Source organism: Sinocyclocheilus rhinocerous, unplaced genomic scaffold (genome assembly GCF_001515625.1).
Source record: "Sinocyclocheilus rhinocerous isolate Xijiao unplaced genomic scaffold, SAMN03320098_v1.1 scaffold2547, whole genome shotgun sequence".
Lineage (NCBI taxonomy): Eukaryota > Metazoa > Chordata > Actinopteri > Cypriniformes > Cyprinidae > Sinocyclocheilus > Sinocyclocheilus rhinocerous.
In genome coordinates, this window is record NW_015641447.1 from 19,379 (window position 1) to 41,742 (window position 22,364).

The 22,364-nt window shown below is 34.8% G+C and overlaps 3 protein-coding genes and 2 pseudogenes across 3 annotated transcripts; 3 read left to right on the plus strand and 2 right to left on the minus strand.

Moving 5' to 3' along the window:
• LOC107754957 (carbonyl reductase [NADPH] 1-like) overlaps window positions 1-1,198 on the plus strand; it is a 3,649-nt pseudogene extending 2,451 nt beyond the window's left edge.
• Window positions 1,199-3,821: 2,623 nt separating this feature from the next.
• Window positions 3,822-9,099, minus strand: LOC107754964 (transforming growth factor beta-1). Its single transcript, XM_016571614.1, has 8 exons — window positions 8,888-9,099; window positions 8,298-8,680; window positions 6,758-7,027; window positions 5,498-5,572; window positions 5,279-5,426; window positions 5,032-5,182; window positions 4,827-4,937; window positions 3,822-4,733 (listed from the first exon to the last, which is right to left on the minus strand). The coding sequence occupies exons 2-8, from the start codon at window positions 8,635-8,637 to the stop codon at window positions 4,686-4,688; spliced, it is 1,143 nt and encodes a 380-aa protein (XP_016427100.1). The 5' UTR covers window positions 8,638-8,680; window positions 8,888-9,099; the 3' UTR covers window positions 3,822-4,685.
• A 1,864-nt stretch (window positions 9,100-10,963) lies between these two features.
• On the minus strand, window positions 10,964-13,404 carry LOC107754962 (B9 domain-containing protein 2). Its single transcript, XM_016571612.1, has 4 exons — window positions 13,285-13,404; window positions 12,718-12,812; window positions 11,572-11,697; window positions 10,964-11,485 (listed from the first exon to the last, which is right to left on the minus strand). The coding sequence occupies exons 2-4, from the start codon at window positions 12,803-12,805 to the stop codon at window positions 11,172-11,174; spliced, it is 528 nt and encodes a 175-aa protein (XP_016427098.1). The 5' UTR covers window positions 12,806-12,812; window positions 13,285-13,404; the 3' UTR covers window positions 10,964-11,171.
• Window positions 13,405-17,513: 4,109 nt separating this feature from the next.
• LOC107754958 (somatostatin receptor type 5-like) lies at window positions 17,514-18,464 on the plus strand (annotated as a pseudogene).
• A 1,747-nt stretch (window positions 18,465-20,211) lies between these two features.
• Window positions 20,212-21,174, plus strand: LOC107754963 (olfactory receptor 4C15-like). Its single transcript, XM_016571613.1, has one exon. It carries the CDS (start codon window positions 20,212-20,214, stop codon window positions 21,172-21,174), a length of 963 nt encoding a protein of 320 aa, XP_016427099.1.
• Window positions 21,175-22,364: the final 1,190 nt, after the last annotated feature.

Consider the following 22,364-nt stretch of genomic DNA (forward strand, 5'->3'; position numbering starts at 1 on the left):
ATATTAGATTATATTAGATTAGATTAGATTAGATGGTCATGCATCATTCTGTGCTAAAATCCTCGCAACATTCTGTTATGTAAGAGGCCATTCACACAGAAAGCATTTTTCAGTTCCATTGCAATGTTTCCAATTGTTTTCCCAATTGATTTGAGCTTTTAAAAAACATCTCTAGACCTTACTCTTTTTTTCTTTTTTCTTTTCACTGCCCTGCATCTCGTGTTGGTTTTTAAATACAAAAACACATTCTATATCTTCTAGCAGAAGGATACCATTTGGCTTAATAAAATAAGCTTTTAATAAAAGTATTGTATTATATTATATTATATATTTTATATTACAGCCATTTCAAATACTCTTCTTTTTCTAGATTCCGCAACAGAACCATTTGGAGAACAGGCTGAGGTGACTATGCGCACCAACTTCTGGGGAACTCTGTGGGTGTGTCATGCTCTTCTGCCGATACTTCGACATAATGCTAGGGTGGTCAATGTGTCCAGCTTTGTTAGCAAGAAATCCCCTGACCAGTGCAGTCCTGAACTACAGGCAAAGTGTGTGAATACATTTTTATAATAAGTGATAAGGTGAAGTACACAGCATGCTGAGTATTTAATTTGTTTTTATGTTTACCTTTGGACAGATTCCGAAATAAAGATTTGTCAGAGGAGGTTGTGCCTGCTGATGGGAGAGTTTGTTCAGGCTGCACAGGCTGGGGCTCATACGGCTCAGGGCTTGCCAAACACTGCCTATGGCACCACCAAGGTAACAAACATCTTTATTTGTCCCTGACATACTAAGGTGTCTGATTTGTTGGGTAGTGTGTTTTAGCAATAAGCAGGCCCAAACTAAACGTGTATTTGTTTTCTGTCTTTTTTAGATCGGTGTGACTGTGCTATCAAGGATCCAGGCTCGAGTTCTTACCGAGACAAGGCCAGGTGATGGTATCCTCCTGAATGCTTGTTGTCCAGGATGGGTGCGAACAGACATGGCTGGACCAAATGCTACCAAGAGTCCAGAGGAAGGAGCAGAAACGCCTGTTTATCTGGCAATGCTGCCTGAAGGAGCCAAAGAGCCGCATGGACAGCTAGTGTGGGACAAGACTGTACAGGAATGGAAGCGTGAAGAACATCAGTTCATTCCATCTGAAAAGAATGTAATGATTACATCTGGAAGTGACTGACTTTTCCAAAATATACTGACATGCTTACATGAAAACAATACTGTAAATTTTGACTTCTATGACATTAAATTACATTTTAAAAAGCTCTGACATGTACTTGCCACAGTTTTCTTGAATGTAAATGAATGAATTATAGGGAAGATATGAGCTCTCCATATCTTATTTTCAGTATCTGTTCGGTTTCTAGGGTCATTTTGTTTATCTAGCTAAGATAAACAGAAGATATTGTTCAGATTTACCATCTGAACAATCCGAAATCTCTGTATAGAATTCCTATTTTGTCCATTGCATATTTAGTTTGCCAAAACATTTGTGAACTTGTGCTCTTAAATTGTAACCATTAAAATTATTTGTTGTAAGATTGACTGCCTTCACATTCTTCACGCTCAAAGGTTATTTCTCCTCAAGTCATGTGCTTATTTTAGGATACTCAAAGCATTCGATAGAGAAATATTTACTGTATTATAGAATACTGATTTTTGTGCTCTGCAGTTCATCCACAGTCATACCCACCTCAACACTTATGATTACATGAAGTAAAACACCAGTGATTTTATGCAAGCTTTTGTTGGTGCAAGCTCTGTTCTTGAGAAATCAAAGCCATCATAAAGCAATCTGTAAAACAATCCAGCTAATAAACTGGTATTGTAACTAGTACTAAAAGGTACAGTATCTTAAACCTTTTTGGACAGCAGAAAGTAGGCTAGTTATCACTGCAGTGAATGTAGTATAGGCTTTTTGTAATGTATCTGAACTATTACTCTACCAGCTGGCAGATTAAAGTTTGGCATATGTAATAAAACACTGCAATTAACTCTGGTAATCAAATCCCCACTCTCAGCATCATTAAACTAAAAACCATCTTGTTGTTTGGATCATGCTCACAATATTGCATTACTGAAGTCAATGATGTTTTCATTGAGAAACAAAAACCAAGATTACTTATTTCACTTTTTACTTTTTAAATAAATAAATGGACAGCCCTGATCTAACCACTTTAGAATCATGTCGAAGAACCTGTATTCATTTCCATTCATTTGTGGAAAGTGCAAATAGAACTAAAATAGCTTCACCCCAGTTGTTCCACTAGATGGCAGCATAGGACAAAAATCTAAAGAATATCCTCAAACTCTTTACCTCTCCTGTTGGGTAATTCCTGGGATTCGGTAACATTTCTGTCCCTCAGATTTTTTGAAGTGGTGGTTCACCAAATATTAAGTATTAAAAGCTTTTCACAATACTTTGGTATGACCATTATAATGAATAAAAATAATTACTGCATTTAAATATTTTTTATCATAAAATAATCGATCTTATTTCTATTTCTATCTTACACCAAACATTTTGTCATGTCCCTGAGGCAATTCACTGAGATTGTACTTAGAAAATTATTAACAAAATGTGCACAGTGTCTATAGTTTTTGGCAATAATGTAAGCATTTATTTATGTTCCTTGCTTTCTTGTGAAAAATATTTTACTAAAAAAAATGCAAGATATTTTATAAAAAAAACAAAAAACTTTAAAGTTATTTCCCTTAGTATGAACTCAACCTCGTCACACTAACCATTCTAGGCATATAATAATTTAGACTCCACCCATATGTGACATCATTTATCCAAAACGACGTCATTCAGGTCTCTTTAATTGTGGTGTAGAAAATGGTAGTCAAGCTTAACAACTTTACCCCCTGTCACATAAACTTAAGATGGAAATGATTTTTTTTTTTCAACATTTAATTGTAATCCATAAGTATATACAATATACTTATTGTATTGCTGCCATATGTCTGCTCTCCTACACTACATGAGGAGCAGTGGCCGATTTGAGAGAAAAACCCCACTCAACCCTGACACAGATATATAGATTTCTCATTGTTTCTAGATTGTAAACTCGTGACAGGGTTATTTATGAGTTATTTAATAAATGTATTAATAATTTAATTAAAAAATATAAAATAGTCTTGGTTTTAGTAAATATATAGCTACTTAACAAAATCATGAAAACTCGTATTTTTGTTATAAATACAATATTTGATGTAATATGTCCACTTAAACTTTGACAAGCATCCTACATCAGAAATTGCACCCACATTAGTCGCAGAAAGACAGTGCTGGACATGCAGATATGTTGACCCAGAAAGAAGGGGACAATATGAAAAAGAAACAAAACTGAAAGTTCAAATTGAAGGCAATGTATCCCTTCAAATGCGTTACAGTCTTCAACCCCGTACCTACTTGTCACATTAATATTTTTTGGAAAAAAAAATAGGGAAGCCAAGGATGAAAGCATTTCTTTCTGATTACCATCTGACATTTTTAAGGACTAAAACAAAAAAATTCTAAACATCTAAATTAACAATATTTTTATTTTTTTACAAAAATAAAGAGACCATATACACACATTTTGTCTATTTTTAACTTCAGTCCCATGAAAAAAAAAAAGGATAAATGCTACAAATGCTATATATATATATATATATATATATATATGTGCATCTGAACTCTTCATATATATATATATATATAGCAAACTGGTATATAAACATAATTCATCAGAATTAACTGGCTCTAATTCTGTTATATTTTCAGTAACAGTAAAATAAATTACATAAAATGCAGTAATCTACCACACAGTGCACAAACTTTTAATTCACTTCCTTTATAAAAACAAACAACAACAAATAAAAAAAGCCTTGCCAGCTGTGAAGCCACAACAAAATAGCTGGCAGGAAATTGTCTTTCCTGAACACCTGTAACAAATGTGGATTCTGGGAAAAACAGAGCAACAACACGCACTAAAAACATTCAGTGGTGATCACAAATACAGTATACGGCAATAAAATGACACCAACAGCACAGACTTTCGAAAACCTGAACTACATTACAACGTTGCTTACTTTTGGAGCTAAAACATTATGATATTAAAACACTATTTTTCTGTGTTTTCAGAGGGATTAATTACAACAACAACAAAAGTAATTTTAGAAAATAATTTAAAATAATTTGCAAGCACATATTTAAAAACAAGGAGGGTTTTTCAATGTCAACAGCATAATTAAGTAATAAGTAAGCAATGCTTGTTAACCTGCAAGTATATAAACAGTCTGCTGAAAACAGAACCGAGAAATATCATATTCCACTTAATACAGTAAACATGTGTCCAATAGTTTTTATATGCAAAATTTTATTCAGAATAATCTACACCTGAACTGTGATGAAAATTTTAAGTCACAATTTGATTTTCTGCTAAATAATAGTTATCTCCTCTATATCAAACAATGAATATTACCACTTTTATGACAACATGCACAGCATATGTAGAGTGTTATTCTCAACATAAATGTACAACAGTATAAGACAATCAGTACATCTAAGTGTGGTACAGTGGAGTCAAGTAAAATGAAAAGGACAAGTTGACCAAACAACAGGAATAAACTGGGTTACAACTGCCTCAAAATGTTCCTCTCTTGATTTTGCTCATCAGGACCAAACAGAGATAGGGCTTTCAGCAACACTTGCAGGTCTTCACAATCATATTTGACAGTTGTTCTACCTGGGGAAAGTTATAGTGAGCATTATTTAGATGATATTTCTGTTGACCACTGATGAAAGTGACATCAAAAACATCAATAAAATCTATTCTGACCTTATGTTGCCGGCCCACATAGTAAAGGATGGGCAGTGGGTCTAGAACCTGAGGTACACAGCAGGGTTGAGCAGATGCACCAGGATTGTGATGCCTATACAGCGCAAGAACCTGTAGGCAAAGAAAATCGGATAATGTCAGACCCATATTTCCAGTCAGTCCAGTTCTAAAACATTTCAAAGCATCTGTCAGTCCTGATTCCTACCTGTGAGTACTTATTTTCTGAAGTCCAGACGAAAGAGCAAGAGCCAGTGCAATAGTTGGCATAATAACCAGAAGGTTCATGTATCCACTTCCAGCCCAGGTCTTTGCGGAAGTCAATGTACAGACTTCTCACACAGCAGCCGTCAGACTTACTGCATTTAACGGGAAGATGGCACACTGTAAGGCTTTTGATTTAGAAAGAATAAAGAATATAAATTTTACTTTATGTCGACTCATAAAAGGCTTACTCGGTGCAAACTCGATCTGTTTCAGTTTGACGTTTTCTGCGAGATTTTGATGAGCTGTGGCCATCAAGAGGAAGTGACATTACCAAAATGTGAGGCCTTGGCATATGTTCTGATAAGGTTTCTGTATCACCTCGTACACGAAACAAACCTGCAAACACAAAGAGCAATATTAGCTTGTTCTATCAACATCAACACAGGATTTCATTTTAATTCACAAACCTGCTATTTTGATTGGAAATGTCTTCTGAGGTTCACAGTTATCCCCCATCTTCAATTGAAATCCTTGCTCTGCCTCTATGAAACAAATTTTAGAGAAAGTTTTATTTTGTATACAATGCATATATGTAATAACACTTATTTTAAACAGATACATCACTCTTACAGTGCCAGTGTTTTCTGTAATATAAAAAGTAAAATAATCATCTGAAGATTAACCTTCAAAATGTTGATCATCATCCCCATGATGTCATGATGTAAATATTTTTACTATTTTATTTATTTATTTATTTTCATAATTATATTATTATTAAAACGGTTGCAATTTTTCAGCCCTGTTAGAAAAGTTTTGGGACATGTCTAAATACAGGTTAAAGCCCTGATTTGTTTGTTTGTTTGTTTGTTTTTTCTAGCAATAAACATTACATCCTGATTTGTGTGTTTGTTTTTTTCTAGCAATAAACATTACATCAACATGAAAATTAAATAGATAAAATCTTTAAAATAAATAGATAAAACATTTGAAAGATTAAAATGTAAATGCAAAAAGAACTAGAACTACACCCAAAAGACTAACAAGTTTGCAAATTCTGCACATTTTAGTTTGCAGCAGTGTTATTTTAGTATTATGTATTAGTATTATTATTTAATAATATTTTGATCTAGTCTTTATTTTTATATTTTCCATTGTATTTCATTATTAATTTAATTAATAATATAAATTTTGTTATGTGCCTTTGTCATTTTATTAGTTTTCATTAGGTTTTTATATTTCTGTTTAGCTTTCATTTATTTTTATTTCAGTTTTAGTCATTTTAGCACTTCAAAAACATTGTTTTTTTAAATGACATATTTCCAGTTTTCAGCTCATTATTTCAATTACCACAAACTATTTTAAATATGATTTTTAGGTATAGTTAACAATAACACGGTGTTGCAGTTATTAATAAACATTACCAATAAATAAAAGGGGAAAAGTTATGCGGTAAGGTTGAATGCAAAATGTGGGACACCGCTAAATTCAGATTAGAAACCTAAATAAAATACCTTTTTTTATTTTTAACAGATTACATTTAAATGTAAAAGATTTAAATTTAACAGATTATGATATTTAAGATTTTAATGATTAGATACAGTTGAGTTGGTCATTTGATGTGTTTTAAATGAGCTACTTTCCATGCTAGGTTAATTTGACATTAGATGGTAGTTAGTTTCTCACAAAAACACACATGGTCCCATTTGGCAGGCAGCACTGATTCTCACCATTTCTCTGCAGCCAGTCCTTCAAGGTCTGCGTCACATCAAACGATAGCCACTTGCTTGCCATTTGGTCAGAAATAAAGCGTGATTCCAGGTAGCGTGACTTGTTCCCTGTGACCTGATACAACTCCAGTCTCTGCTCTGAACCAGGAACACCTGAAACCAATGTGATGCGCAGACGGAGCTCCACCTGGGAGATTGTGCAGTTTAAACCCAATGTGTGGCTTATATCTGTGATGTTGAACCATAAGAACATGTCTGAGGATTTCCCCACTGGTGATAAAATAGAAAGCAAAAATGTTGGAAATATGACACTGTTTGAATGGAGCACAGAAAGAAGGAAAAAACAAAGGATGTTTTTTTTTGTGGGGGAAGATCTCCGTATTATAGTGACAATAACAACACCGGGGCTCTGATTTAAGTACCAATGAAATAGTCATTCTGTAAAAACAATATGTTGGTGCTTTAGGTAAGATCTCAAAAAAGTACATAAGATCTCAATGATGATACTAATGAATCAGAATCTATTGAACAAACCGGTTTACTAAAATGAATCAAAATTCAAATGTGTAAGTGTTCTTTATTGCTTAAGCTCATCAATTGGAAAGATGTGTATGCATTTATATTGACATAAAAAAAGCTACACGTACTTTTTATATGTATACACATACATTTGTGGTAGTTTTTATGCTCAAAAATATTCAGTAAAACAGTTATAATGTAAAACATTATTACAATTTTTTAAAAAAAATTCTATTTTAATATATTTTGAAGTTTTATTAATTTATTCTGTGATGGCAAAGCTGAATTTTTAGCAGCCATTACTTCAGTGTCACATGATCCTTCGGAAATCATTCTAGTATGTTGATTTACTGCTCAAGAAACAGTTCCTATTATCAATGTTGGAAACAATTGTGCTGCTTAATATTGTTGTTGAAAACTATGATACTTTTTCATGATTGTTCGAGGAATAGTAAGTTCAAAATAACTTTTTTTTGTTTGCTTTTTAGAAATCTTTTGCAAAAGATTACAAATGTCTTTCCTGTGCCTTTTAATCAATTTAATGCATTCATGCTGACCAAAAAGTATTAAATTAATTTTAAAAATATTATTGATCCCAAAATTACACACACACACACACACACATACATACGTACGTACGTGCGTGTGTGTGTGTGTGGCAAAACAAGTGACTGTTGTCATTGTCAGTGGTTTTCATTACAGACACCAGACACCAAAACACCCCCAAACCAGTGTAGTGTTGTCTTTTTCATCCAAATAAGGTTTTAAGGGACAATAACAGATCAAGAGATGTTTGGAGCTGAGTGGTACTGTAGTTTACCAAGGAACTCTCAGGATCTGAGTCACTTCATTAGCATTCTCTTAGCAGCCTTCCTTCCTGTTTGTGGTCAGATAATTTGCACACACCCTCAATTCTCTGAGGAAATCATTGGGCACATGGCATTTTAGCCATTTAAGTAGCGCACTGTAATCATTCAATAATCAACAGACTAGACAATAGAGAAAGGACAGACCCACTCACTCGGTTTTATGGTGAATTTGTGAACCTCTTTAGCATAGTATTCCTCCTCCATAGGATCTTCTTTAGGTTGTTCAGGAGGTGCCGCCTGCTCCTCAGTTAGCTCCACGGTGCTGTTGTACACCGAGATGAGCTCTGCTGGGATGTTTTGTAACTCCTTTTCCTCATCTACTTCTGGTTCCTTAGACAGTCGTAGCTTGCTGAGAATCTGTCCTCGAATGGCTTCGATGCGCTTTCTCTTTATTAGCTCCAGGTCTAAAGGACTGCATGTTGACAATGCTCCGCTATAGTGCACAAATCCCAACAGGCATTGCAATGCCAGTAATAAACTCTCCACCCTCATGGTCAACGTCGTTGGAATTTATGTTTAGTCTTTGAATGTGGCACTAGATGGTTACAGAAATAAAAGGACTTGAGCACTTCTATATACAATGCAGGCGTCACTTTAGCATCGCTACAGAATAAGTTGGTGTTGTCTTCTTTACTTCAAACCCAACGGCCTGAATCAGAACCCAAAAATCACTGAGATATGGATGCCCATATTGCTGGCACAACAGACTCAATGGATCTGAAATAAAACAAGCAAAACTCACCAATGAAGTCAGAGGTCCATAGAAAGTACACAATAGATGTCTTTGCAAGCCACCATGCTTCATTTACAGTACACAGTTTCCATTCGATAACCTCAACGGTTCCTTGGGTCCCGCTCAACAGGAACAAACAAATACACGTATTTGAGGTTCAAAGTAATATCAGTTATTTTCGTGTGCCGTACCCTTGTTCTGAAAACTTAGTTTGCTCTCAACTCAAGGAATGACAAAAGAGGAAAAGGAAGCAGCAGAGTTTAACCAAATGACACAACACTTCCTTTGCAGCACAGTAGCTTCCCCTGTAGATTTAACCCAAACTGTGGACAATATGTGAGGCAAAGGGTTTAAATTAACTCATGATGGCATTCATGTGTCTGGAGTCTGCTGGCTATTGCTATCCACTCGACAAAGGATTAAACATTTAGAATGAAACAAGATGTTATGAAATCTTTTTCTAATTGAACAAGAATTCACGAAAGAATCCTTAACAACCTTCTTATGTTACATTAAAGCTTTCTTAAGGCCCGTTCAAACCCATAAACATATTAGCACCCACACCTACGCAATATAGTGTTGTTTATTACAGCAATACACTGTTTTGTTGTCTGCTACTTTAAATCCTCAAGCTTTTTAATGTTGAGTGGATTATGGTTGGCTATCAATGTTCTTATTTGCTAATCAGCTGGGGGGAAAAATTGTTCTGAAAGGGATTCCAACAATATTGTTCTTCTGCGTCATCATTATAGTTGTAGTGTAGACTTCCCAATTCTCATAGAATTAGAACAATATCACTTTATACTATATACTTCAAGGTCTGTTCATACCAAGAACGATAACTATATAGTGTCCACTTAATGCTGAACTGTTCCATGACAGTTATGTCATAGGTGTGTATACTCTGGGACTTCACCTTCTTTGACATGGAAATTTTTTTTCTGCTGTTGTGCTGAACTTTGACGTAAGTATATTGTGGCCTTTAGGATACTGCTATCTCATGTGTGAGTATTGAACTTATTTCTCAAAAGTATTCATTTATTTGTATGTAAAACTTTTTTTAATGAGTAAGAAATTAACAAGGTTAGTTGGGTATGTTAAGGTAACAGTTAAATGGCACAACACAGAAATTATGGGCTGCAGTTTATCTGTTGAAATATCTTCCACACCTTGTGTTTACAGAATGCAGACTCAATTCCCAAAGGAGGTATCCTACTTTCAAATTTGAGAACACTTAGAAGAAAGCAGACGGTTTTTAACAGTAAATTAGCAGAGGTACCAAAAAATGACGACAGCTACACACTCATCAATGTATAAAAAAAAAAAAACACCCTCCCCCATCTTTCTTTCTGTCTATATAAAGAAACAGAATTTAAGAGAGGAACTGATGAACTTCAGGAAGGATGCGAAACAGTGCATCAAAATACTCTTAAGACCCAACGTTTCAAAACATTTCTGAAACAAGATGGTGTCAACATATTTTTTTAAATGGTTGTTTTTTCATCCCTATCAGAACAGAACAGTTGGCCGGCTATAAACACACACACACACACACATAATATATAAAATATAAAATATAAATAAATAAATTAAATATATATATAAAAATCAAATTGAGTAGTCTTTTAAATATTCTTCCTCAGACTTTGACTCACCATAGCCTGCTGATTGCTGATGGCAAAAATGAGCTGTAACCTTACTCGCTCTTTTATCTTTTTTTAGTCTCACTAAAAACACTCTACACAGGAAATGAGCAAAATGTGATAAAGAGCTGATTCTCAGTATCTACAAAACACAGAGCATGCTACAAAATGTTACAGTAAGATGTGTCTATATATATATATATATATGAAACAGAACTATGTACTGACACTATGTACTTACCTGAACTGCGTCAGGTTTTTCTTTAATAGGACTTTCTCATGTCAATCCTTGATGAATGACTTAAAAATGTTTAATTCAGAAATGATTAACATTTAAAAACTGCCTAATTGAATTGCATCAAAACAAAATACAATTCTATAAAACATACACTGTGAATAAAAAAAGTGTACAAAATGAAATAAAAAAGTATTGTTTGAGATCCAAAGCGCAAAAACACATTATCAGTCTGTAGAGATAAATCAATCACTTAACATTTCACTCAACTCCTTGTATAACATACTACATTCAACATTTTTACATTCACACATACCTTATAGAACTACCTCCTGCTCATTATAACAAAATATTTTACCTTCTTTTCACTCCATATATCTCTGATCTGAAATGTGTGACAATCTGCAGTCCATTCTCAGCTCTCCACACCATATCTGTCAAAGTGGCGCAGAATAACGCACAGCTCTAGTTCAACTGTGCCCATGCCAACTGTGTGGAGTCTGTATCGGTCTGCGCCACTGTAAATTAGATCTGGCGAGCGCAGCTGTGGACCTCCTCCGACAAACATCTCAGCAAGTTGATCCTGCCAGGATCCCAGCGGTCGCCATGTCACGCACTGCAGACGATGCTGTCCTGGGCTTGATGGTATGTGGATATAACCATAGCCATACAGCTGGCATCGGCCAAAAGAGTCCTGATGCCACACTTGGAGATGAAGCTTTGGCCATCCTAGAAGTAGAAAAAGCCTTTATATATTAAATCATGCCTAAGTGATTATAAACCCTTTCTGCCACTCTAAAACTCAAGACGAATACCTTGTAGGCCCTTAGTAGTGTAGTGCAAATCAATGGGATGACTCCAGTATGCCATGTCCCCTGTTTGAGGCATGTCCACTTGAGTCTGGCCTTCCTTCAGACCAGAAAGAAGTCTCCATGCTCCTCCTGAATGGCATAAAGTGAAAAAGGTTTTAGTACTTCATATTAAGACAAACTTTGGGATGTCAAATAAACATTAAAATAATCATTCATAAAATAAAAAAACATAAAAAAAATTATTAACACCATTAAAATGTAAGACAAACACAATAACTGTCAATAAGACCAGCGTTTTCTGGTCACCACTTTACAAAGCCCCTAAGTGAATATGGAGATGGAAAAAAATATATGAGATGGGAAGAAAATGTATTCTCTCGCTAAATATTTGTGTTCTTTTGCAAAAGCATTGCATTCTGTGTTCTCTCACAAAACATATGTGACCTGGACCACAAAACCAGTCTTAAGTCGCTTGGATATATTTTTAGCAATAGCCAAAAAAACATTGCATGGGTCAAAATTATCGATTTTTTTTTTTATGCCAAAAATCATTAGGATATTAAGTTAAGATTATGTTCCATGAAGATATTTTGTAAATTTCCTACCGTAAATATATCAAAACTTAATTTTTGATTAGTAATATTTAGATTTTTTTGCACCCTCAGATTCCAGATGTTCAAATAGTTGTATCTTGGCCAAATATTGTCCTATCCTAACAAACCATACATCAATGGAAAGCTTATTTATTCATCTCAATTTTAAAAAATGGACCCTTATGACTGGTTTTGTGGTCCAGGGTCACATATTATTTCAATGCTTTTGCATTCTCCTGCAAAATATTTTTGTTCTTTTGCAAAAGTATTGCGTTTTGTGTTCTCTCACAAAACTATTGCGCTCTTCCTCACACCTCATATTATTATTATTATTATATATCATTATTACCATCACGAATGTTTTGAGGGTGAATGCAAAAGTTTTGCAAGTTTTTTTTTTCCTGAACACTTTTGGGAGAAAATGCAAAATCATTAAAATACAATTATTTTGCATACATTTTTTTTTCTTAATTATCATTACATCCCTTTAGGGGTCCGTAAAACTTAACTTTTTAACAGAGTATAACATATTTCATAATAAAAACAAAAAGGACACCTGTGTGTACACCCCATTTGCAGAAGAGGCTGTTCTGTGGGAATCCGGTGGCCCCAATGATTTGTCCAATTATATGCAATTCTGCCATAAGAGTCCTGAAATATCATTATGCAGTGTGTTAGTTATCACATCCATCTGTTCAAATGGCTATATAACCAATTTCATACACTGTATTAGCATATTCCACTATTCATATATTTTGAGATTCATACATTTTATGAAAAATTTTTTTTTGCTCCAACATATCTTAACCATTTCTACATGTTTGTGATTTATTATACATACTGTATCATTTTTAGCATTGACAAACTTCATAAACGTCATACTTCTCTGCTATAAACTTTCAGACCCGTTACAAGTTCATTGGGTGCATTAAAACAGGTTTAACGTTAGATAACAGCTTTAGTTTTCAGTTAAATCTATCTACAGATATCTAACCCCACCTAGTCACTAGCGTAAATTAAAACTAACAGATCGCTAACGTTAACTTTAGCCAATTAGAGACCCATTTACACTCGTTTCACAACTCCATTAACAAAGCAGAACAGTTCAAATTAACACTCGTACCACAATCACCACAATCGACTCATTGATCGGCAATGCTGGTAAAACTGGAAAGCGAGCAATAACGCTAATCAAGTAAACTCGCTCCCTGTTTATTGTGCCTTCCTGTCGTCAAGGATAATTTCCTTAGCAACTCACTTCCTCGTGCTCTGTGTTTGTGGATATTCTTAGTTTGACAAGGTTTGTGTCTGCCATCTGGCGGCACGTGCTTGTGTTGCATTGCAAGCAAAGAGGAAGAGGCAGTGTTAACATTGCACTTCAATGGAAGTCTTAAGAGTCCTTTCTTGTTTTCTCGTGATTATCTCGAGATCTCGACCTAACAAAAGCTGTTTTCTCGTGATCTCGACATAACAACAGTTGTTCTCTGAGTTACACAACTTTGCCAAAAGGTGGCAGTATAGAACTGAATATAACTGATGGGGTGAATCACCCCGGGTGATGTATAGTGTATATCCACTTTGCTGTTCACGTTTGGCACAGAATAAGGACCTTCTTCGTGATCGCTATAATTTGAGCAGTATTGTTCATTTCTGACATTAATTCATAAATGTTAAATGCTTGAATCAATATGATTATTTTGTGTATCGTTATGTTCTTGCTAGAGGCATATCTCATCACAGTTTCACAACTGTTGTGATAAACGAACTGCTTATTGAAACCAAGGTTGACGTCGTCACTGATGTGTTGTGATGTGTTCTCATTCAAAACTATTGTATGTCCCAATAGATCGTATGTAGCCTTACAGGATGGCCTTTCAAAAAATGAAAACAACTTTTCTTCATTTTACATGTCAATGTGTAACAACTGACACATTGTTTTTCAAAAATTTACTGAACCAGATAACAGTGCAGTCAAGATTAAATATGAGACATGTGATGAGAAACCTCCCAGAAGTTTGAAAATATTATTCATTTTGTGCATTAAGGATACATAAAATGCTAGCTGTATGGGTGACTGTTTTGGTCTAAATTCATCAACTTATATGACAGCTCCACTGAGGTTTAACCAGTTATAACATTATGCAACATTATACTCTTTACATTTGTATTTTGTTAGACAAATGTGACCCTGGACCACAAAACCAGTCTTAAAGGGGTCATAGGATGCTACATGCACTTTTACAAGTTGTTTGAACTGAAATGCGTGTTGGCAGTGTGTGTACACAACCTATAATGATAAAAATCCACCTGGTGTTTTTTTTAAAAATCTCGTTAAATGTTTTCCCCTTTCTCAAATCGAGCCGATCTCAGATGCCTGTCTGTGTGACGTCACACAGACAGGCCCCTCCCACGATAGTTTGATTGACAGTAGCGTTTCAGCACAGACTGGACTGGTACACTCAAAATATTAGGGAAGTATCCAAATGGACTATGTGAACAATGCAAAGTAGAAGAAAGAGTAACCCATGCAATTCTTGAATGTAAGAAATGTTAGGAAGAAAGAAGTAATATGATAGTTGAAATCAAAAAGAATGGAATTCAGGTGGTACATTTTAGATCTTTAATAAAATGGGCAAGTGAAATAAATAGTAAAGCTTTCTTTCATTTTCTTAAAAGGACGGGATTAATAAGTAGAATGTAACTCTCTGTTCCACACTCCGGAGCAGAAGGTGGCGGTAATGCACCTAATTATGCTGGTTGCCAGCCAATGTTAAAAACCAAGAAGACTTTGGTTTGAATGAGAAATACATGCCTTCGGAGTGGATCGGATAATATTTTTTTATAATTCTTTTTTATAATTCTTTAATTATATTTTCTTAAATTCTGCTCTGCACCTCACACAAAAATATTGTATTCCGTCAGAGAGGACTGCGACTGCAATGCATCATCATTTGGACTACTACCCCAAAAAATAAAATAATAATAATAATTTGTGAAGTCATGCAGTGTGTAACCTCCTGTCGTCGTTCCATCGCGCAGTGTGAACACAGCAACAACTGAATGCTACCCCAGATATTCGTTCAGTGTGAAACCAACAGTGATGCGACGTCTTTGAAAATCGTGCTGTGTGAACTCGGCATAAAGTAAACAGTCTCTCTGAGAGCAGCTTGGAAGAGAGAGGTGGGATCAGCAGAGCTCATTAACATTTAAAGAGAAATGCTACAAAAACTGCTTGATCTGAAAAGAGCTGTTACTTGACAGGGTAAATAAAGGTGTTTTTACACTACCATTGAGAAATTTTAACCAAACTATGTTACAGACTTTTCATTAAGACCCTAAAGAATCATATCAACTTGTGGAAAATGAGCATCATATGACCCCTTTAAGTCGCTGGGGTATATTTGTAGCAATAGCCAAAAATACATTGTATGGGTCAAAATTATTGATTTTTCTTTTATGCCAAAAATCATTAGGATATTAAGTAAAGATCATGTTCCATTAAAATATTTGTAAATTTCCTACTGTAAATATATTAAAACTTAATTTTTGTTTAGTAATATGCATTGCTAAGAACTTCATTTGGACAACTTTAAAGGCGATTTTCTCAATATTTTGATTTTTTTTTGCAACCTCAGATTCCAGATTTTCAAATAGTTGTATCTCGGCCAAATATGGTCCTATCCTAACAAACCATACATCAATGGAAAGCTTGTTTATTCAGCTTTCAGACGATGTATACATGTCAATTTTAAAAAAATGGACCCTTATGACAAATGGAGAGAAAAATATGTTCCAGTGCGTGTCTGTCACTACACGTCAACTTCTTAGAACATCCCCTGAAGATGTCATGTTTATTTAATACTTTGATGTTTACATAGTGCACTTAATAACAGCATGTGTCAAACATAAGGTTCTCTTCTCCCTGTGGCCCAAAGTATCCACCTCAGGTAGACATCAATACCACATCTCAAACCCTCAGAGACCACATTTGTACAAATACACAGACAAATAATAAATATTTAATGAGACTCATAATTGAAACACAAGGGACTGTGTGTGAGTGGATTCTGATGTAACCTCCAAGATTGACATGATCTGGTTATGAAAGTTCAGATCAACACAGTAAGTGCATATCCTATTTTAACACACATAATAAATAAAGGAAAAATAAAAGACTTAAAAAAATATTTTCTCTCTCTCACACACAGCAGGTGTGAAAGCGTACTTTGTTTATACTTCTACTACTACTAATTATTAGGCAAACATAAGTTTAATCTTATTAGTTTAATCAAACATTGCATAGTACATTAACAACAGTGCCGTCACTTTAAATTCATCACACGTTAAAGAGCAAAACCTCAACTGTACTGATGACTGAAAGAGGCCTGCAGGAGGACTATTGAGGGTCAGACACTGTTTTGAGGCCTATAAAACAAGGCATTATAGTGACTGTCAGCACTTATGTTGGCCTTGTCACTCCAAATGCAAATATTCAGTGCAAATGGGATTTTGAATCAAATCAGTGCATTTATATGGACCTATACACATTGGAAATCAAAATTTGACGTGAATTACATTAGCACATGCATTTGTGCTACTATGGAATCTAATTTAATATCAAGAAATATTATATTTTTCTATGACTCAAATGGAATAAGTTCACAGTACTCAGAAATATTATTTAAATGTAAATGTTTTAATGCAATCAGTTTCCCCAAATGGTTTGAAATTCCTTAAAAGAACAAACATTTGCTGAAAATGTACTCATCCTCAGGCCATCCTAGATGAGATTTGGATAAATTTAGCATCTCATCACTTGTTCACCATTGGATCCTCTGCAGTGAATGGGTGCTGTCAGAGTTCAAACAACTGCTAAAAACATCACAAAAATCCACAAAGCTCAAGTCAATCAATTAACATCTTGTGAAGTGAAAAGCTGCATGTTTGTAAGAAACAAATCCATTCTAAACCGTTTTAAACAAATATGTTGATGGATTTTTTTTTAAGTTAAACGGATGGTTAAAAGTTAAACGCCTTAATAATGGATTTGTTTATTACAAACACACAGCTTTTTACAGCTTATTCACACACACACACACACACAAACCAGCCAGTGGGATTCAATACATAACTTGTGACAAAATATTTGATAATGGTATTTAAAGTGTGATGTTCTAGTGGCACTCAGCACTCATTCTCTCTCTGTGCCTTCAACAACAGTGGCAAGAGAAACCCCTACTGAAGATCTGCAGCATGGAAGAAGGATTTTATACATTACAGTATTATTCTGAATAAGTATTTAATAACAGCATCTGTGGGTCAATGTGATCTCTATGCCTAATGCTTCTGAAGATGTCTAATTTGAATGAATCTAAATCTAACATCACTCAAACTGTATTGCTGGATCAGACTATGCCTGTGAAGATGCTCTTGTCTGTGACCTTGTGTGTCATTTTCCTTTATGTCAATGGGGTCATGATCTTCACCTTGCGTAAAAAGACTGTTTTTCAGGAGATGCCCCACTACATTCTGTTTGGTCACATGCTTTGGGTCAATACGCTTAATCTATTTATGAGTGTAATGATGTTTATATGTGCTGTCGGTAAGATTTCAATTATGAAAAATGTCTGTCTTGATCTTCTCATTTCTACAACAGCTCTCTTACATGTTTCTGTGCTGAATCTGTCTTTAATGTCACTGGAGAGGTATGTGGCCATCTGATTTCCTTTCAGACATGCAGAAATGACCACTTCTGAAAGAACTAAAATGGCCATCAGCGTTGTTTGGATGATGGGTTTGATTCAGCCCCTCTCTGACATGATTATTTTCTATGCTATTGATTCTACGAGTGCAGTGATGAATTCGTTCTGCTCAAGAACTACTCTTTTCAGACTTCAGATATATAAGAAAATTGAAATGTCTATCACTTGTTTATTCTTTGTGTCTGTGTGTTTTGTTATTATCTTCACTTATGCTTCTATAGCAGCTTTTGCTAAAACAGCCGCCTGTGATAAAATGTCAGGCAAAAAAGTCAACATGACTGTTTTGTTGCATATGTTACAACTGGTTCTCGGTCTTGTATCCCTTTTATTGGAACCCATTTTTGAAGTAATTTATGTTCGTGTTGACCTTAATACTTCAGTAAACTTAATGTATTTTTACTTTGTAGTCTTTATAATTTTCCCAAGATGTTTAAGTCCTCTTATATATGGCCTGAGAGACCAGACCTTTGGCTGGTCATTTAAATACTACTTCACATTGGGTTTCAAAAGACAAAACAGATGTAATACAGCAGGAGGTTGAAAAATATAGGTTACTATCTAACTGATGTTAAACCTATTTAAAAATGTTCTTTAAAATGCTTTACTTGACAATATTGTCTTTCAATTTATTGTGATAAAAAGATAATTCTCTAAAATTGCAAAATATGAGCTTGTGTGTTCATGTGATGAGATATTGGTGTCCAACCACACTAAAATAACTGCATCTAACAAACAGATTAAATCGCAGTCAAAAGTTTGTGAAATACAAGTCCAAAAAGTTTGTACGTTATTTACCCCTAAACGGTGCACATTAGTACCATATATACATATTAGTACCTTTTGAATGGGTACCGCCGCAGTGACGACTTTTGTACCTTTTTATTCTTGAGAGTGTATTATATTAATGCATATTAATTGTCACCTTGGAATTATAAGGTTCTATCTGAAAGTTTTGTCAAAATTGAGTTATTCACATTTTCTTATTCTGTGACAACATTTACATTATGTGATTTTTTTAACTTGTGTACATTTTATGACTTTTTATTTAGATAACAAAAATATATCTATCTACAAAGTATATGGAATGCAAAACCTTTGAAGCTCAATATCTCAAAACCGCTCAGAATGCAGACAGAACTTTATAATTCCAAGGTGGCGATTTACTGCCCGACTTGTTGTTAGTCTGCTTATCATGATAGAAAATATTAGTTAAAGTTAAAGTGACGTGACATGTGGCCAAGTATGGTAACCCATACTTGGAATTTGTACTCTGCATTTAACCCATCCAAGTGCACACACACAGTAGCGAGTAGTGAACACACACCCAGAGCAGTGGGCAGCCATTTTTGCTGCGGCGCCCGGGGGAGCAATTGGGGGTTTGGTGCCTTGCTCAAGGGTCTCACCACAGTTGTGGTTACTGAAGATGAAAGAGAGTGCTGTACATTCATTACCCTCACCTCCAATTCTTGCCGGTACTGAGACTTACCTTTGGGTTACAAGTCAACTCTCTAACCATTAGGCCACTACTGCCCCCCAGTACTTAATACTTCAGTCCTTTTTCACTGTCAGTCAGTGTGACGTGATGGTGCCAGTTGCATTTGCATGAAACAAGAGCAAGCGAGTCTATGGAGTGATATGAGAGACATGTCATATAAAGATGGTTTCAGTTAACACAATGAGTGGTCTGATATAGCCTGCATTTTTGCCATGCATGATATCTAATCACTGAATGCCACGATTGACCAGTCAGAAGTATTCCAGAAAATAAATATTAAAACAATCTATTAAAACTTATTCAATTCTGTTAATACACAAATGAAAGGATATATTAAAAATATTAAATGAATTAAGTGGCTATCTGACCATTATGTGACAATCTGCTTTTCCCAAATGTGAAAGTGAAGAAATGTTACGCATAACCGTTTCCTTAAAAATAGGTTATACAGAGTCTGAGCTAAATGCACAACTTCAAAAACACAAACACAAAGAAATATAAACCACTGGGATTTGCTACTTGATACTATTAGTCAGGCACTACACCAAGGGTTATTTGTTTTTTTCCACAGGAATTTTGACAAGCACACAAACCAGCCACTGGGATTCCATACGTAGTTCATGACAGCTACTTTACAATGATATTAAAAGTGGGATGTTCCCTGATCATTCTCTGTGCCTTCAACGACAGCAGTGACAAGCCTAGAGATTTGCTGTTACAAGGACTTTTTACTTTGCAGTATTATTGAGTGTTTTATAACAGCATCTTTCATCCTTTCTTTACACTTTTGATGATGTCTAATTTTAATGGTTCTACATCTAACATCACTCAGACTGTACTGCCGGTGCATCAAGATTTGAAAACATTTTTGTCTGTGTCCTCATGTGTTATTTTCCTCTATGTCAACGGTGTCATGATCTTCACTTTGAGGAAAAAGACTGTTTTTCAGGAGGCATCCCGCTATATTTTGTTTGGACACATGCTTTGGGTTGATACGCTTAATCTTTTTATGAGTGTAGTGCTGTTTGTGTGCGCTCTTTGTAGGCTTTTTGTTATGAAAATTGTCTGCCTTGTGCTTCTCGTTGCTGCAACAGCCCTCTATCAGGTTTCTACCTTGAATCTGGCTTTAATGTCACTGGAGAGGTATGTGGCCATCTGCTTCCCTCTCAGACATGTAGAAATCACCACTTACGGAAGAACTCATATAGCTATCGGTGTCATTTGGATGATAAGCTGGATTCAATCCCTGTCTGAGATTATTGTCTTCTATTCCATTGATACCACAAACATAGCAATGCATTTGTTCTGCTCAAGAACTACTCTGTTCAGACTTCAGATCTATAAGAAACTTGATATAGCTTTCACATGTATGTTTTTCATGTCTGTGTGTTTTGTTATTATCTTTACTTATGCCTCTATAGCAGCGGTGGCTAAAACAGCCGCCTGTGATAAAATGTCAGCCAAAAAAGCCAACAAGACTGTTCTGTTGCATCTGATACAGCTGGGTCTCTGTGCTGCATCTATTTTAGTTGGAGTTATCCAAGAAGTCATTTTTGTTTATACTGACTATATGACTTCATTGAATGTGATGTATTTTTGCTTTGTAGTGTTTATGATTTTTCCAAGATGTTTAAGTCCTCTTATATATGGTCTGAGAGATCAGGCCTTCAGCTGTTTATTTAAATACTACTTCACATTTGGTTTCAAAAGGAAAAACAGTTGTAATACAGAAATACATTTAGTATCAGGTGGTTGAGAAATACCTACGTACCTGATGGTTATTTAAATGTTATCTAAAATGCTTTAGAAAATTATATTTTGTCACTAATTTTTGTCACAAATTTTTCTCTAAATTTCTGTATACAATGATTTATACAATGAGCTATTAAAGTTCAGCCACACAAAAAAATAACTTACCTGTGGCAAAACATGCAAGCATATTTAACAAACAGATTAAACCTGTCACAATGATTGCCAGTGCACTGACCACAGATATGGGAAAGTGTTTTTAAGTGTTGTTTTTATTTGTCAATGTTTTGCACTTTTCTGGCCATGTGACAAACATAATCACAGTTACTATTGAGGCTCTTTTGCTTTTTTGTCTTTTGTAATTTTATGGAACATATGTAACATCAAATTGGGCTCAGAAGTAACAGCCTTTTTGAAAGTTATACAATAAGAAAAATAAAATACACTCATTAGTACTGACCACTTGATCAACCATTTCTTTTTTTTTGCTAACATGATTATGTAGATAGGAATTCATTTTATAAGCAATTCATATGCAATTGATTTATATGCAGATTTTGTCCATTTTATCTTCTATATTATGACAAATTTTCTATGTTCTGACGATTTTTTTTATTTTTTCATGTAAACAAATTTACAATACTTAGCTTTACAAACTAGCTTTTGCAGAAAACCTGTAAAATTAAACTAATAAATGTACAGCAATTTTTAAATATTTTATATTATGTCTATCGTTTCATCATAAGAAGGAAAGGTAAACTGGTTTGTGTGCATGTTTGGCACATGATCTGGCAAGCAGACCATGTTTTTTCTCTCTCTCTCTCTCTCTCTCTCTGTGTGTGTGTGTGTGTGTACGTACATACCATCAAAAATTCACGTCCATATTCATACAGCCATATCAGAACTTGTGAGCCACTGACACCCACAGTGCTGATTGCCTACAAAATGGAGAAGGGGGTCTCACAAAAGTGGGCTTTTCTAAACTCGTTTTCAAACTCGTGGTGTTTGTAAATCATGCAGTGAAAATCACACAGTGAAAATGATGCCTCATACCTGAACCCACCCCAATGAATGAATGAATGTGCATATAAAGCAATGTACTGTATGTATGTTTTTTTTTACTCTGAAACAGCATTAAAATTATTCAGATGGTAGGCCTATGCACTGACTACATTCCTCCCAAACATCTGTTTTGGG